The 13,846-nt window shown below is 38.6% G+C and overlaps 1 protein-coding gene and 1 long non-coding RNA gene across 6 annotated transcripts in view; one reads left to right on the forward strand and one right to left on the reverse strand.

The window, feature by feature from the left end:
- LOC126921330 (DNA N6-methyl adenine demethylase-like) overlaps nucleotides 1–13,846 on the reverse strand; it is a 143,684-nt gene that overhangs the window by 61,281 nt on the left and 68,557 nt on the right. For all 5 annotated transcript variants that reach the window (XM_050732824.1, XM_050732821.1, XM_050732820.1 and 2 more), the window contains one exon: nucleotides 5,993–6,067. In XM_050732824.1, coding sequence (XP_050588781.1) covers nucleotides 5,993–6,067 — 75 coding nt within the window. The remainder of the gene's footprint in view (nucleotides 1–5,992; nucleotides 6,068–13,846) is intronic.
- Nucleotides 6,583–8,034, forward strand: LOC126921332 (uncharacterized). Its single transcript, XR_007712293.1, has 3 exons — nucleotides 6,583–6,848; nucleotides 7,163–7,268; nucleotides 7,433–8,034. It is a non-coding gene; the product is annotated as an uncharacterized LOC126921332 (long non-coding RNA).

The raw sequence follows: 13,846 nt of genomic DNA on the forward strand, positions 1-13,846 counted from the left end.
TTGTTTCTTCGCGATCGCAGAGAAGATCTCGGAGATTCTTGCGATTTTTATAATTGCACAGTGCTCAAAATAATTAGAAACATGACATTTTGATTTACGTGACGGTTGTGAAGTTAATTTCTGTTCTATATGTATAATTTGTATTTAGAGTATCTGCATATGGAATATAAATTTCTTCGCTATTAAGCTATACGAGATTATTATTTTTAAAAGCGTAAAGTTCTTATGAAAGCGATGCAAGTTACATAATCTACATGTATCGTGTCGATAATGAATTCCCCGTAGGTGGAGTTCTTCCTGTGTAAAGGTCACTTCCTTCTGCAAACAAAAAGACGCGACCTATTCTTTATAAGCCACAGAGGTACTTCAAACGAGCACAAAGACGGTAAGATCATCAAAGAACATTAATAATAGAGGAAAGGAAAGTACTTCCTCTGGATTTTCCGTTCCCACTTTCCTATTATAAACGTCCACCTTTTTCATTAACAATGAACATTTATTCATTTTAAAAGGAATAATTAATCTAAGTTAAGGAACTTCTCTACCTTGTAATTCTTCTTTTGCATTCAATTTTTTTTTTTTTTAATCTAATCATCTTTCCAATGTCTTACATTTACCATATTTCTTACTTAATTTTGATTCTATCTCCTGTGGTTTCTACTTTGTAAAATTTATCTAGATTATTCCTTGTCGTAAGAATAGAATATTACCTTTCTTACCATATCAAGATTTATTAATTCCATGTCAAACGAAACGAATTAACAATTAACATACAGAATTCCAATCGATTGTACGATTAAATGTTTCCGTAATAAATGAAACCGATTCCGTGAATTTAGTTTGCAAGCGTTTCGTTCGTTTCGATATCTTATACATGACCTCGATGAATGTTTCAGCAAACGTTATAGTATTCTATGAGTCATTAAAAGTTCCTTCGATAAGATCATCGCTCGTATCGAAATACCCTCCTCTTCGCTTGTAGTTTCCACGGATCTTTGCTTGGCCGTGATAACGAAATTCTCGTTGGAACCTCCTTATTGATCAAACGCAAAACCCTGTCTGTTATTCAGCAACAACATCGAACCGGTCAAGTTTGATTGCTTTTCGCTACAAAATCTATTCCCTCAAACTCGATTCCATTATCATCGAAATATTCTATCTATAACGAATTTAATTTTCTCCTTAGAAATCTATCTAAGAAAACTATCCTTAGAAATAAAAAAAAGATATTGTATATTGTACATTGTTTCAGTCGATATCGGAGTTTTATTAACGATAAATAAATTACCTCTCAGAGAGAGCGAGAGAGAAAGAGAGAGAGAAAGAGGGAGAATTTATTTTATATATCGTAAACTGCATCATTCCGAGGTTAATAATTATTTTCCTTATCAATTTAATTTTAATGGCGTCGTTAACTCTTTCCACCTACTTTACTACGTACTGATTATTGGACTTTAATTACACGCATTGTAAACGGCACCATGTAAACCGTATGGTTACTATTAATTAGCAATTCAGTATTGTTCATCTGCGTGAAAAGAAATGACAAGAAAAAAAGAAAGAAGAAACCCTAAATACACCGTAGATAATTATAATTAGAACGATATACGATGAAAATACAAATAAAAGAATCACGCTTCCATTTCAATAAAAAAGAGCATCAATCACGGCAGAAGTACTTGCATACTCGTAGCGTGCAAAACTAAAGAATCTAAAAACTATCGTTTTTGTAGTTGTAAAGTTACTCGTATCTAAATCCTCAATTTGCTCCACCTAAATTACTACGATGCACTTGAAGCAAATCAGTCAGCGCGATAATCGACGCGAGTCTCTAAGTATCCACTTGCCAGCGTCGTTACAGCCGTGTAATTTAACATATGGTCGTTCATATAACAACCGTGCAAACAGAGAAAGCTTTAGATTACACTTAACTCGTTGCAATGAAACATCCTAATTTGCCGTGCAACGAAATCGCATTTGCAGTGGAATCGCGTACACGTCGTCCCGTCAGAATAATTGATAAGGTGTGTAAAGTTGTTCGACGTCTGTACGACGCGACGTACAGAGGGGAGCGTCTCGACGCGGATGGTCGTGTGTTTCCTATTGGAACGCGGCTCAAGTGCATAGCGCCGCGGCTGATTTATATCGCACCACGTTCGACGAGCTTTTGATATCTTTGTGGCGGCGGGCCGGTATCGATCGAACGAATAGAGCGGTTGCACACGTGTACCGGCACCTGTGCCGACGCAACGTCTTCGTGACAGAACGCAATTCCGCTTTTTCGCTGTTTCAATTTATAGTTGTCGCGCTCGATCGATGCCAACGTGCCGCTTAAAGCCAACGTTACCGCTTGTCTGTCAGCTTCTGATCGTTGGAATTTTCTTCTACGTAATAGACACGGACATTGTTTTGGAATTGTAACTACCGATTCTTTCGATATCGAGTAGTCGTACGAAGATATACAGAGCATCTTATTCGAAACTCTACGTTCAATTATCTCCTGAACTATTCGTAATCCTACAGAGAATGTTTCAAGGAAAATTTGCTTTCTTTCCTTCGAAGATATTCGACGATAGCCACGCGTCTTCTTCGAGTTCCCCGAGGATTCTAAGTGACAAAGGAAGGTGAGAAGAGAAGGTAACTGGGAGGATGTGGATCGTGTCGTTTCTCGATCAATTATTTTTAATGGAAAACTGACTTACACTGATCGGTTTCTAAACTCTCCTTAACCTCCCTCACATTCTCGTCATTTAAAAAATTCTTTGTCAGATAATTGCGACGTACGGTTTGGTGGATGTCCGCGAATCGTTTCGCCGGAAGTTCCATCGCTGAAAAATGGATCGCGCGTCCGCGTGTAGCTTCTGGGCGCGAAAGAAAGACACAGGCGCGTTTCCATCGTGTATTGACTCGGGATAAATGGCTGTAGATAAATCGGCAAAAAGTAGTGGCAGAGAGTCGCGAGGACGTATCAAACTCTTTTTTAACCACCGAAGTGAAATGCAACGACGGCGGCCAGATTACGCTTGCAGCTGGAACACATTTCAAACATGGCGGTGCAACGCGCACACGCGCTCTCCGTTTCGATCAATACCCTACCAACATAGCACGTTGCTTAATGTCAGTTCTCAAACTCCTCCGTGGCTGTTCTGTGAGCGACGAGAAATTTATTCGGAATTTTATTCCCTTTATTTCAACCTCGAACCTGCGAGCAAATGTAGAAAAAGAATGATCTATCGGATTGCAGGACGTTCAACGATATAAAAGATTTGTCCTTTTAAAGGAAACTTATGTTCTTTAGTTTTATAATAGATTTTTAAATTGATCAATTTATACTCGCGTTTGTTCGTCTCGATGTATCAGCAGGTACATAAAGTAACTATATTTGGAATCTAATATTTTCTATATAGAAAAAGAGAAGTGGTTTAATCTTGTTGCGATCTTGGAATTTTTTATATCTCAATCTCGCTTTAATTTCGACCGAGAAAAGGACATTTAATATTTGAACAAGAGGACTTTTAATTTCAACCGAGAAACAGACTTTTAACGTTTCAGATCATTAGCATACAACTAAAATCAGAAAATCAGAAGAAATGATTTCAACAGAAATCAGGCACATCGATAAGGATTCTTTTATATTTTTGTGAAATTTCAGAAATCTTTTAACGATGGGACAGTACAATTCGGTCGAAATTGACCCGAAGTGCGCAGATTATGTCATTTTTTAATACGATGCTATTAATATTTCTCCTATGTAACTTTGTAGGAAATAATGTAAAAGACATTCTCATATATCGATAAATTAACCATTTTTGTTTTATTTTTACAAATTCTCAATTTCGTGTAAGATACCAAATCTTCGAATTTAAAACGCAACGCCGAACTTTCTATTAAATTATCTTCCTGTAAGAGTAAATAAAATTGTGTTTTTCTAAGAAAACGATACATTTTTGTTTATTTCTTTATCTTTTCAGCGATCTCCTTGATCTAACTTTCTTGTTACTAGAAATATCCTACTATGTTAATTTCGTTAGATCTCTTACTCTTTTACCAGCTCGGTCTCTTTGACTATAAGAAGAGATTTTTTCTCGGTACATAGTATGTTTTATATCGGCAATAAGGCGATAAAATAGAGGAGAAATATCCTCGCGATAGAAGAGATTGTTTATGAACGGATTTTATGGCTGGTAGAATTGTCTACTGCATTTTACGAGCCTTAAACAGCACGCGAGGTAGAAGAATCGAATAGAAGAAACCTTCTGTCTATTTTACTTCGTATGTATAATGAATTTACGATTAATTAATTTCTTGCAGTATCGAGCTCGTAACTTTCACGTCACGCTACTAAAAAATATGAGAACGACAAAATACTCAGGAGAGATTTTGCAAATTATATCGTAAAGATGTAAAAATATCGAATAATAAATAAAATTGTAAATTTATTTTTCGTAGAATTTCTAGAATTTCGCTTGTCGTTCAAGAAATTAATTAATTCTTTCACCTTAGAATATTTGGTATAATCGATACGATTCATACTAATTAGTCTAATCGCAATTCTTGATCGTTATCGTTAAATTTTTTATTAAATTTCTCGTTCGCGTTTTTCATATATTCAAATTTGGTACGCACAGGTGTGCGTATATTTCAGCGATTTATTCGCAAAATTACCTTCCACCCGACCATATTTGTACTCTGATTCAGAGAGAAGGTGGGAAAATTCGTGCGAACCCCGTTCAAGACAATCAAATTTCCTCGTATTAGCCAACTTTGCGCGACCACCGCGGTTTTGTTTAAAAAGCGCGGCTGTTCACGCATCTGCAAAGCAAACATAACGTCGAGCGTTCGGCTCGACCACGCGCTATTTTTCTCTTCTCGTACAGCAACGATTTTCCCGCCGTTCTCCAACTCGAGTCGAGTAAGTTCATGTATTTCGAGTTTTGCTTTTATAAAACAGAGGGAAAAGGCTAACGGAAAATAGATCGCGCGTATACCAACGACTAAACCGCGAAATTTTATATGATTTTCTATTTTCATTAACATAATAAGGAAATGGAACTACAGAAAGATTTATTTCCCTAAATTTATTAAGGAAGAAAGTAGCTGCTTTGCTTTGAATGTCTTTTATACTTTTATACTTTCAAATTTTCCTTTATCAGGAAGATACGCTCTCTTCGAGAACAAAAGATACGGTCGAAGTAAAAGTTAACGTCGGCAATAAACAAAGAATTGCGTGAAGAGATAAACGCATCGACGAACGACCGATTTCAAAGGGTTTTCTGGAATTTCCAAGGGCGAGCAACGAACGTGTGTTTCGAGTGGTGGCAAACAGGAGGCCGTTTACTCGTGCGTTACCACGTTTCTAGAATTAGAAACGTGACGGGTAAGTGGCGAGCCGAGTGTGCACGAAAAACACGAGTGCTGACCGAAAAGAAACAGAGAGAAAAGGAATGGAAAGGGAAAAAGTATGAGAAGTAAGAAAAAAAAATTGTAATAAAGAAAAGGAGAAAGAAAAGAAAAGGAGAGAAAGATGAAAGAAACCAAAAGAAAAGACGTATAGAAAAAAGAAGAAAAACGCAGATACCCTGGAAATGGGATTCACGATGGACGTGGCTTAAATGCGCGACATTATGCTGGAAATGCATATCAGCCACCTCCTCTCTTTGAAATCTCGCTCGAAAAAGAGTATCGCAAGCAGGGCGAAAGAAATCATCCATTTGCACGGTCCGTGTCGTGTTTTATCGTTTTATTTTTCAAGCGTTCATCGTCCTCCGGTGTCTCACGAGCGAGCCAACCTCGCTTCTCCATTTTTTTAAGTATTCGCCTTACGGGAATCTAATAAGAAGTAGGCGTAGCGATGTTGCTCGATGTATCAACGAAATATCAAATAGTTCGGATGGTTTAAAATTCTTTCAGGTGACTGAGAATACTTTCACGATATTTGCAACAAACTCCGTTATCTCTGTAAAATGAAATAATTCAAGACGAGTACACTTACCCTAGTTGTACCTTTGCCTCGACCCCTCCCTCTCTCTCTGAACGCACCCTCGCCTGTTTGCAGGTGGTACAGATGCTGAAACAAGATGATAACTTTCATTAGAACAAATCACCGTGTACATTTTCTAGCGATATTAACGACAAGAGTAAGAAACTCGGGTCGCCAATCTTGCGAACACTATAATTTCTATGTGTTCAAAGATCTATTGTTTTACGTATCGTTCCATTTCTTTCAAAGTATATCATATTTTATACATACAGAGCCTAAACTGAAATTGACTTGCTTTGTGAATTTTTTGAAAAAAACGACACGACTTAAATATAAAACCCATCTGCCTTTAATTAACGTATTAACTCAATTTTATAATTGTAGAAATTTCTGGTTAAAACGCGACTCGCTGTTGGCTAACGAATTAAACGCAAGCGCGCACGCGCGCGCGCGCTCTAGATCATAAATCACATAACGATTGATTTAAGCTTATAATATAAATATGCATATGTGTGTATATTAAAATCGCGAGATCTCGCGTGCTCTCGGATCGTTATCGTTCCGACGATGTACTATCGTAAAATCAAGGCAACCGTATCACCTCAATTGACCTCGTTAAGTCCAATAGACGCGCCAATAAAAGTATAACCTTCCAGGGCCAGCGGTATTAGATTAGATTCCCGACGACAAAACGTTTTAGATTATTCCGGGGCGAAAGATGGTTGGAGATGGTCGCCCGCGGGCCCGATAGACGTTCGATCGGCTCGATGGGAATTAACGAGACATGACCGGAGATAATTGGAACAGGGAGATTGGTCCGCGGTTCGACGATGGTGAAAATTCATCGCCGTTTACGTCAGTGACGAGGGTAAAATCTGGTTTTCCATTTTCGTTACGTCCTCTTTCCTTGTTATCTCTGCCTTTTTTTATTTCGTTGTTTTCGTCATTTTTATCGCCAACCATTGTTTCGTAACTTTTGTTCATCGACGTCGTTATCATTCGCCATTCGTTGCTCATTGGCTTTGCTTATCGCGTTTGTCTTTTGTTTCTTGACCTCTCACATTTGTCTATTTTTAGCTTTGCCTGCGGTTTTCTTGACAGAAGGTTAATCGGAAGGGCGATATTATTTTTTATACATAGCTATTTTCTTTTCTTGTCTTTTATACATTTCTGGTATGTCAGGAGAAAAAATAACCAGCGAAATGGCGGATCTCGGAAGGTATTGCCGTGTCTCCTGGGAATGGTTTAGCTTCCGGTCTGAGGAAGAGCGGATACTGTTACACGATCGGTAAAATATCGAGCAAAGTGTTATTTGAAGAGCTTGTTGTTAATGCATGCTTGCAAGCAAATAAGACGCGAATAAATGTCAGTGTAAAGATATAAAAGAGAAAGAGAAATTATAGTTCTTTCGGTGTTTTTAAATTAAACGAAACGATCGATTCTTGTCGACAGCCGCTCAGTGCAGAGACCTGCGTTACCACCCGGAATGAAGAATCGCTACCTTCGAAGAACAATCGTAGATGGCGTGTGCGGTAGCTGCTGGTGCTGTTACACATTTTTAGTCGACGTATCGCGGGAAAATTTCCTAACTATAAGTTTGCGAGAACCAAGTTCTGTGTTAATAATCAAACAAAAGATTAATGACAGAATAAGGAAATAACATAGGTCAAATCATTCCTTGAGAACTATGTCTCGAATTACTGTTGTTCCCTTTTAAGTACTGGAAAACGTACACGAAATGAAAATAGAAACATCTCAAATTTAAATACAGAAAATGGCTTATAAATCGCACAAGACCGTGTTTCTACTCGTTTTTGTACTAACGTTTCCAGAAAGTTACTTAAAAATAACCAACTCTAGTGTTTAATCTCTACAATCATTCGACTAAAATTTCTCCACTAAAATTGCTAGCAACCTCGCCAGTAGACCTAATGAACCTACTAAAACTGGAAAACGAAATTACGTACACGCAGCTAAACCAGATAAGATCTCGAGAACCATTTCCTCGCGACTATTACCATCTCGCTAGGATATCACGCGATCTTCCTCAGGTACACACTGATTCCTCTTCAAATAGGTTCGCGATCGGAATCTTGGTGAAACCTCCCCGGATCGGTTCACGAACGGGGGGAAGGGTGAGGGGGCGGGGAGGGAGTTCGATGAAATAAAAGAAGTAAGGAAAAAGACAAGCGCCGTGGAGTAGGTGGGACTCGGGCCGAGTAGGTGGTGGTCGGTGCTTGTAAGGTGCACACTCGAAGAGCAAGCGGATCCCCGCCGCGCGAGTGAACATCGAGGTCCGAGGCAGGCGGAAAACGTCCCCTTCGCGCGGCACACGCGTCGACGATTATGGTCTAATTCCCTTGTACGCGCATTCCCACCAACCTACCTAGCTTACCTACCAACCTACCTGGCTGCCTCGCATCACAGAACCGTCTTGGTGAGCGAACGAGGAAAAGCGTAGTTGTCGGTGCATTCGATAAGCGTACGCTCGAAAGACAGGGGTGTGTCCCCTTAATTCCATATCTCTCGTTCTCTCCCTTTCACCCTGGCTCTCTTTCTTCCCTTTCTGCCTACCTCTCCTCTCTTCTCATCATCTCCAGCTGAATATCTACTTTTCACCCTGTTTCTTTCTCTCTCCTTCGTAACCCCCTATCAGCCTCCTCTCTCCATGAACCTCCCTTTCGCTCTCTTGCTCTGCCAGCTCCCTTCGATTCGTCGCTTTCTTCGCTCGCCATCCGTTTTTCCTCTTTCTCCTCTTCACCATCGTTCAACCGCTCCCCGCGCCTCGGCTCGTTGCACCTTCCAACCCCTCTGCTCTCTCGCGTAAATATCGCGGTTTCTCGGTAAACAGGAGAACGCAGCGGGCAAACGAGGGACACAACGCGGCGGGAACGCGTACAGAGTAACATATACGTGTAATACGTGCGTCTGTATACAGGGTGTTTCAAATGGTTTATGCCAAACTTTATCGGTACAGATATATAATGCAGTGAGAAACGATAGTCACGTAAAACATAGGCGTCGTTGCAAGAGATTTTTGTGCAACTTTTACCATAAGATTATGATTTCTGCGTTTCATTTATGGTTTCGTATTGGTTTTCCTTCCTCGGTTTTGGTCCTCTTCTTTGTCGGTAATAGGCAGTTAATGGAATGTTTTAATACGTACGATAGTACAATATCATGAACGATATCTCGACAATTTTGAGGGAGAACAGAAATAGAAATTTGGCTAATACAGGAATTTTAAAGATGCTTCTCTATGAAAAATTCAATATGTGATTTATCGTATGCGTCTCTTATGAGATTATTATTATTGTTTATATCGTATATTGTTATTCATATAGAACAATTTATAGAATATACCAACTGACAAGTAATGTTCTTAAAATGATAGAAACGATGAAACAGACAGACATTTAAAACCAAATAGGAAGGATAATTGTGGCGATATTACATCGATTGACCGTGTAACGAATTTTAAAGCTGCTGCTCTATAAAGAAAAAGACTCAATTTGCATAAACGTACGCAGTTTACTAATTGTTGTATCCTTATCAACGTTGTTAACATCCGTTTATATTATTGGATCATACACGGAAAATAATGACAAAGTTTGGCTATTAAATTGTGGAACACCCTGTATATGTATATAAACGCAAGGAGATGCGTGCACGCACACGGTTGCGAATATCTGCTCGTGCACGCGTGCAACGGGACGTTCCTTCGATATGTTCGTACACGGATGAGACCGCGGAACGGATGCTGGTGGAACAGAGAGGGATAGAGGAAGAAGGGTAAAAGCAATGGCAAGAGGGAATAGAGAGAGGGGTGAGACTGAAAGGGGGTGGAAAGAGTAAGGGAAGCAAGGCAAATGTCAATATCGACGATGCATCGTCAAGAGAGGACGCACTTGGGGCGGGAATGAGGGCGTAATTAATCGTCCAAGCAAAGAAATTCTCTCTTTGTCCTGTCCCCGACCCGCGTAACTACCTTCCTGCCTCCTGCACTGCCCCCCCGTCGCGGTGGTGTCACGCGGCGAATTTTCCGCGTGCTTGGTCTTGTTTCGAATGACGTTTTAAATGCCGGATTCCTTTGAGCAATTTTTTAATATCGGCGAATATGGGAAGAGAATCTTGTTTTAGTCGAATTTCAGTTAGATCGTTTAATTTCATTTAATTTTGCATTGTATGTACGCATTATATGAGAAATCCTATTTCATCAATGGCCTGTATGAGAGTAAGTTTGAGTCGAAGACAGACGGTTTGAGCCAATGGAGAATGAGAATGTACAGACGTTCGTACTGTGTGTAAACGTTTGGATCGTAATTTTCCTTCGTATCATGCTGTTGAAACGCCATCGAGATTAGGAATCTTCTATAGCGTAATTTCGAACCAACAAGATCGCACGAAATGGAATAAATTAATTAAATAAATAAATAAAAATAAAAAAATTAAATAAATTTAAATGTAGAAAAATAAAAAATCGGTAGGATGATAAATAGTTGTCATGATGACTCTTTATAAAAAAAATTCCCTATATAAGTTTGATCGATATTTTGAGTCAAACGTAACGAGTCAAATCAGGTATAATTTATCTACTCACTTTCATATTACGTAATATGTTTGTCGTAAATTTTTCCACGTAATTTTATGTTTACCCTGCATTGTACACTTTTTATCAGTTTACCGATATCAGTGCTAATTTTTCCGTTTACATTTGGTAACGATTTAACGAGCCCTTTAAAAGAAGGGTCGACCCTTTGTACATTTAATCCCCTTCTTTTTTAATCGAATATCACGAAGAATAAACGATTTTATTAACCGATATTTATCGAAGATATCCAGCAAGATCTCTCGCTCCGCTCTCTTGTCCCACGTTTCAAGTTCGGTTGGATGCTTTCTTTGGAAGTTTAACGGGATGGATGCACGAGAAAGCACGTGTTTGACAGCGTTATAATTAGCTTATTAGTCTTACGAGATGAATGCATTAGGTACTGTACCGTAATATCAGCGGAGATAAGTTGTAATTTTAATAAATCACGTCATTCTCGCGTTGTCGGTGGCGTCAACTTTTGCAATAGGAAAATATGGCTGTGAAATAATTTTCTCACTCGATTTTAATAATCTTCCGAACCGAAAGAAATTTCGAATAATTATCGATCCACTTTTCAGATCCAAGTAAGAAATTGCAATTAGTAATAATTCCTTTCTTCGAAAGCAAATAGAATGCCAATTAAATATAGAGATTCAAGCATTTTGTCCAATATTTCGGATCTAACAATCGTTTGCTAATCGTTCGTTTAAAATCTACCCGATTAAAATTAATTACATCTTACAAATTTGTCATTCATTGCCTAGAAAAATGTTTGAGTAAGAAATAATTCGTTGAAAAAGTTAAATGTTCTCAGACAGAAGGAACAGACCTAACATATTTTTTGGTGATTAATAATAAAGCAAGAATCGATGAAGGAACAAGGGTGCTTGATAATTATCTGCAGTCTAGATCAGTAATTAGAAGCACGTACCTTGCAGACAACTGTCATCGATTTCGTGATAAGCTAATTAAAACATCTGATAAATACGTATGTTTCGTTACATCTTCACTCGACAGATGTACGACGATTCTCGATAAGAAACACGAGTCTTCGTACTTGGGTCTTTTTATTTTACAATTCTTCTTCTCCATCCTCTTACTGAGGTTTGCTCTCTTGGAACTTGGAACAAGATGCTCCGTGGTCCAAATAATTCTCAAGGGTTGCAGCCCCGGTTCATTCTGTTTTAAGTAGAAATCTCGTCCCACGACGCAGAAAAATGAGTATATACTTTTAAGTTTCCAAACAACGAAGAAAGGGGAAGCAGCACGGTGGCAGCCGGTCCTTGTATTTGTCTAAAGTCCCAACGACGCCGAACATTTGCCCAGGAAGATGGTATTATAACCAAACACGGGTCTGTTCAGATGAAATGATTAGTGTCGGGACATCTGCTTCTGTTGACAGTAAACGTTGCGAGGAAATAGTAGTAAATTCTCAGATTCCTTTCTGTTTTAAAACGATACCGATCTTCCAATCTATCTAACATGTTTTTCTTCTGTGTGTTTTCTTTTTGCTCTTTATTCCCCTTTCTTGCCTTCTGTCGTCATTAAAACTGTGCTCCGAGTTTCTTTAAAATTGCGATCAAATTCTTGCAGATTATATTTTATCTTGTCGTGCCTCGAGGGGATTAATTACGTAGCTGGTTTCTTTATCTTCGCTTATTTTGCATGGAAAATTATAAAGTTCCGTTGTAAGTTTCTTTTTCAAAATATGTTTTGTATTCTTATATTTCTTTATACCATCCCTCGTGCCATGTGTTCTTTTCTTTCTTTTGTACTTTCATATTCGTTTGCAACGAAATGGTCGTTAGCCTATTTTCATAGAAATTTAACCCTGCACTGATAAATTGGATGCTCGATCGTGCAAGCAAAATTCCACCCTTAAATTTTTCGAATACTCGAAAAAGAATTTAGACATTTGTTAAACGCAGTTTTCCAAATATTTCATCCGATTTAATCGATATTTTATTTCTCGAAATCTCGAATAGTAAAATGTTAAACCTACACGTATATTAATGATTATATTATATTAATAGTCTTTAAATTTTCGAATTACCCTGTAGCATCATCGCGTAATCTAACGCATCAAGAGACTTTCGCTAAAGAATTCTCTGATATTGTATCCTCAAGAGAAAGAACAAATCCCTCGTCTTTCTCCTCCACTATTTACTTTATTTCACATTTTTACCCAATTAAACGGAATAATCTGCGAAGCAGACCGCGCGAAAAGATACAGAAAAGAAAGAGGAGTGAAATTAAAAAGGAAACGAGACAAACAAGGGAGAGCAAAATCAGACAATAACGTGAAAACAAAAATAATCACAGAGGATGGGACGAAGGGTACAAAACGGGTGCGGAATCCCGGATTTCCGTGACTGGTCCTTCGGCTAATGAAAGAATTCGACATCGAGATCTCTCTCCGCGCGTCCCTTTGTCTGCTCTTTTCATTCTCTTCGTCGGTGCTCGCGTTCACGCGGCCGATTCTGTGAAAGTGTCGCGCACAGTCGAGGGTGTTCGCGATAAAAATGTTGAATGCGTCGCGACGCGTTCCCCAAAACGTTCGTTTCAATGGCATAGCGTGCATATGTATATGCGTCGTGGAAACACGTTCCACGCAAAGCGACTGAAAATTCGTCCGAGAATTACGCGGCTGCTGACTTCGAAACGTCATCTCCCTTCCATGTCTCTGTACTCGCTCGTCATTGTTTCGCGACGCGGCTGAAATTTTTATCGTCATTTCGCACACAGCAAGTTGTACCGATAATCTGCGAGTACAGCGCGGATTTCTATGCGAACGCGTACTTTTACAAACACGATTAAATAATTGGTATTCGAGCAGAGATTTCCTCCATCCGTTAAACGTTATAGAAACTACTATTATATTTTGAATATTTTCGATGCATTTGCGTATTACGCGTATTCTATGCGTTTCTGCACTCTTAAATCTAATATACATAAGATACATAAACATAAATGTCGTTTATTTAGGAGAAATTTCTGGGAACGTGTGAAGCTTTCTTGAGTATTCTACCAGCAAATATTTATACTAACCCATCTTCTGTTAATTTAATTTAAAAAACCTCACAAACATTCTTTTCCGTTGCTTTTTAATTATAAATTTTGGTATTGCGTCGCGTGAAAATTCAATTTCTTCAATATAGGTTGCCGACAGCTAACGATAAGATCATTTGCTGTGGTTGCTATCGACTCATCAAATTAAGTTTGTAAATAGGAAGGAAACATTTCATATGCACGAACCTAGGCGGTTAATATTCCCA

The sequence above is a fragment of the Bombus affinis genome, chromosome 10 (genome assembly GCF_024516045.1).
Source record: "Bombus affinis isolate iyBomAffi1 chromosome 10, iyBomAffi1.2, whole genome shotgun sequence".
Classification (NCBI taxonomy): Eukaryota; Metazoa; Arthropoda; class Insecta; order Hymenoptera; family Apidae; genus Bombus; species Bombus affinis.